The following is a 3,881-nucleotide window of genomic DNA, read 5'->3' as shown; positions in this document are numbered from 1 at the left end:
TTGATGATAAAATATATTCAAAGCCAACGATATTTACAATATAATCATAGGAATAGCTCAAGCGACCGACAACTATATCGATCAAATATTTCTCTGCTGTACTTACTATATACTTAATACGACGACTGTGTAATTAATGCATAAGAAATAATAAGGCGATGGTAGATGTATCGTTCAATGTTTCAATATGTCGGAGACGAAAGGACGCCGGGGCCCCTCCTAACCTCCTAACATTGTAATCTAGAGTCTACTATAGCCGTAATGAAACAATCGCAGTTATCCAAGCTGATGGTAACTGTTCGGGAGTAGTGACGGTGAGCTTTGGCTCGGGGCGACAGCCTGCCGCCCAACGTAGCCACGGTCAACGGGGCGGGCGCTCCGTCTAACAAAGGTGCGGACCGGTGTTATGACCCTCATTAAAGGGGCAATAATAAATTAGAATCGCACTTTCCTCCAACTCTGTTGTCATTGTATATTCTCAGAAGCATTCTCGGACTTTCCATAATTAAGAAGGTTTCGCATACCTGATGCACAATACGTCTGTCCTTTCAACCGTGTTTCATACACCAAACAAATGAACAACTGCTTAGGCTTTACCAGCCTGTTAATTAGGGGGCCCCCTTAAAAGTCTTAACCCACCCAATGGTGGCAAACATGAAGCGAAATGGCGTCTATATAAGCTCGACAACTAGCTCGGAGATCACATTCCCAATTCGACTATCGAACAGAACGTTTGAAAGTTCTTGACGCTTCGAAGTTCTTGACGTTTGAAAATTCTCGACGTTCGAAAGTTCTTCGTGTTTGGAAGCGCTTCGCGATTGAAAGCGTCCTTATACATCTTCACCACACTTGGAGCAGTAAGTATTTTATTTCCTTCAAATCGTTTCTTCCACTGATTTTTCAAACAATTTGTTTGAAATTATTTATTCTATTTCTTTATTTATTATTTATTTATTTTTTATTTACCTATCTTAATTTTATTTTTCCAGATTCTTCTTCGCATTTGGAAGTACTTCGAGTTCGAAAGTTCTTCACGTTTGGAAGCGCTTCGCGATTGAAAGCGTCCTTATACATCTTCACCACACTTGGAGCAGTAAGTATTTTATTTCCTTCAAATCGTTTCTTCCACTGATTTTTCAAACAATTTGTTTGAAATTATTTATTTTATTTCTTTATTTATTATTTATTTATTTTTTATTTACCTATCTTAATTTTATTTTTCCAGATCGTGCCTTATAACAAAACGATGGGAGAGTGCCCGCTTGGTTACAATAGCTTGCACATCAGAACACAATCTCGAGACAGTTTACCACCGAATTACGTTATGGTGAGCTTTATTTGCCCATGTGGTGAATTCATCTCGGAATTTGGCCTGCATCGCTACCTTTTATACCATCTGACGGGAAGTACGGGACGAAGATCAGGCAACCCAGCAATGCGTCCATATCTCCAGTTGCTCACCAGGTTGCAAGCAGAAGCAATTCTGCGGCGTCGCAGGAATACGAATGAAGATGAACAAGAAAAAGAAGAAGAAGAAGAAGAAGAAGAATACTCTCCTGATCGCTAAACTAATTAGACTTGGGAACTACTTTATATGGGAACTACTACTTACTTTACTTGGGAACTGTAAATAGATGTTGTGTATAACAGGCTCATCACACATAAGTTGTATTGTACATTATAGTAAATAAATTTTATACTTCTACTTAAAAGATAGATTCTAAATTTTTCTTTATCCCTTCTATCCCTTCAATTCCAATTTATCATATAATAGATTATAACTTCTGGCCAGTTTGTTAAAATTTCTTTAACAACTTCTGCGCTTCCTGTTTAGCATCTCGATCATCTTCGTTCTTTGCAGGATAATCAAGGGCCATTTTTAAATATTTCGTAGCTAGCTCTTTTTGATTTAATTTTAAGTGGCTTTTTCCCAACATTAATAAATTTTGACTATAGAAATTGGGATCAATTTCCTCTGCAGTTTCAAAATATTTTAGAGCTTCCTCGAATGATGAAGATGGCGGTTCTCCAAATATTACAGATGCAATTTTTCTTTGATACCATGTTAAATCAGCAACTTGATAGCACCAAGTACCAAGCATGTACATAAGTGTTGGTTCTTTTGGATTTAGTTCCATTGCTCTCTGCGACATTAAACATATTCGATACAATTGCTTGACATTGTGTCAGGGAATGAAATATTTATAAGTATATATATATATATATATATGTCGGGTTAACATTAGGATTTAAGGCGCGTAACGATTCTTCGTTTGAATTAGCCATTGTTTTACAAAACAGAGAATATATTTACACGAATAAACAAGGTTTTACAAATATTATGAATAATGAATTTTGTAAATGATATGATTGATTAACAAATGATAAATTAAATTATTAATTAGATTAAAGAATAATAAGTTTTATCGAACAATGAAAGAAACGAATAATATATCTTACGATTTACTAATTTAACGAATAATGAAAATTAACGATTGATAAATTTACAAATATTGAATTTAATTTATGCTATAAACAATGATCCGGGGTTCAAACGAATCCACGGTCAACGGGAAAACTTTAAACAATTTTATAACACAAAAAAATACGTTTGCTGAATCACTCGGAAAAAATTACTCGATGTATCACTTTCCAAGGCGATCACACGAATGCCTCTCTGATTAAAATCTTTTTCGTAATACGACTGCATTTGTTTGTTATATACTCCTTGGAAACATCGAGAAAGATCCAAACGCCGTTGCTAGGCAGTTTCCGTCTGGAGATTGATTCCTCATACAACGTGTGTCCCATTATATCGACATCTCTAAAGTACAATTCTATGTGATTTCTAGGGAGAACAATACAACCAATCCACACCTTCGTCAGGCAAAACGTTTATCCCGTGACCGTGGCTACGTTCAGCGACCAGTTGTCACCTCGAACCCACTTTCGCTTTTCACAAATGTCAAACAATTACAGATGACAATTACTTAATTACAGTTATGATAAAATGTGGGCTAAAGCATTAAAAGGCCTCCCCAAAATTGCATAGGGAAGGCTCCGGTTTTCATTTCATCTCCGACATATATATATATATACATATTAATATATTATCATGAAATATACCAGCATATGTTTCTTAATATTATATGACTCTTTTATTTGTGCTTTTACTCCTTCATAAAGAGTCTTAGAATTAAGAAGAATCGATGCCCATTTGTGTGCAGCCCAATTATCCTCTTTTATCTCAAGTGCTTCAAGTATTAAATCATAAGCTTCGAAAATTAATTTCTTTCCATCCACTTCACTCACAATTTTAGACAATTTATACATTGCTCTACACAAACGCCATGTAATTTCAATATCACCGCTATCCTATAAAAATATTCAATTTTATTATCTACATTTATAAGTGATATACATAATGTCATTACTTTATAATTTATTAGAAGGTCATGTATTTCCTGGTATTGTTCTTGCTCGTATAATGCATCGGCTTTTGCTATTAGAACTTCTTTTGTAGTTATGATTGCTTCGTTGTCACCTCTCTTTTTTGTAAGACCCCAAATACCCATAGCAGTGAACGACTATATGGTACATAATTTTGTTGTTAACATGTACTGATTGCTGCTCTAATAGTGAAAACTAATTGAATAATTTTGTATAATATATTAAAATTTATAGATCTGTGGCGGCACGGGCCACGGAACTTTTCAACGGCTCCGGATGCAAAGCGCGACGCCGCCAAAGCGCAACACCGACGTGCCCAATGTACCATCGATATCTTCACACTCTTTCCGCCGAATTCTCGGAAGAGCATACACGTGCCAGCACTGGCGGCACATCTAATGAATGCACGCTAGTGGGGGATATCGATGGGC

The 3,881-nt window shown here is 35.9% G+C and overlaps 1 protein-coding gene across 1 annotated transcript; it reads right to left on the bottom strand.

The window, feature by feature from the left end:
* Positions 1 to 1,644: 1,644 nt before the first annotated feature.
* Positions 1,645 to 3,607, bottom strand: LOC117213230 (regulator of microtubule dynamics protein 1-like). Its single transcript, XM_033458594.1, has 3 exons — positions 3,435 to 3,607; positions 3,127 to 3,375; positions 1,645 to 2,144 (listed from the first exon to the last, which is right to left on the bottom strand). The coding sequence occupies exons 1-3, from the start codon at positions 3,573 to 3,575 to the stop codon at positions 1,797 to 1,799; spliced, it is 738 nt and encodes a 245-aa protein (XP_033314485.1). The 5' UTR covers positions 3,576 to 3,607; the 3' UTR covers positions 1,645 to 1,796.
* Between the last annotated feature and the right edge of the window lie 274 nt (positions 3,608 to 3,881).

Source organism: Bombus bifarius, unplaced genomic scaffold (genome assembly GCF_011952205.1).
Source record: "Bombus bifarius isolate JDL3187 unplaced genomic scaffold, Bbif_JDL3187 scf7180000008536_frag, whole genome shotgun sequence".
Lineage (NCBI taxonomy): Eukaryota > Metazoa > Arthropoda > Insecta > Hymenoptera > Apidae > Bombus > Bombus bifarius.
This window is presented reverse-complemented; position numbering and strand designations above follow the sequence as displayed.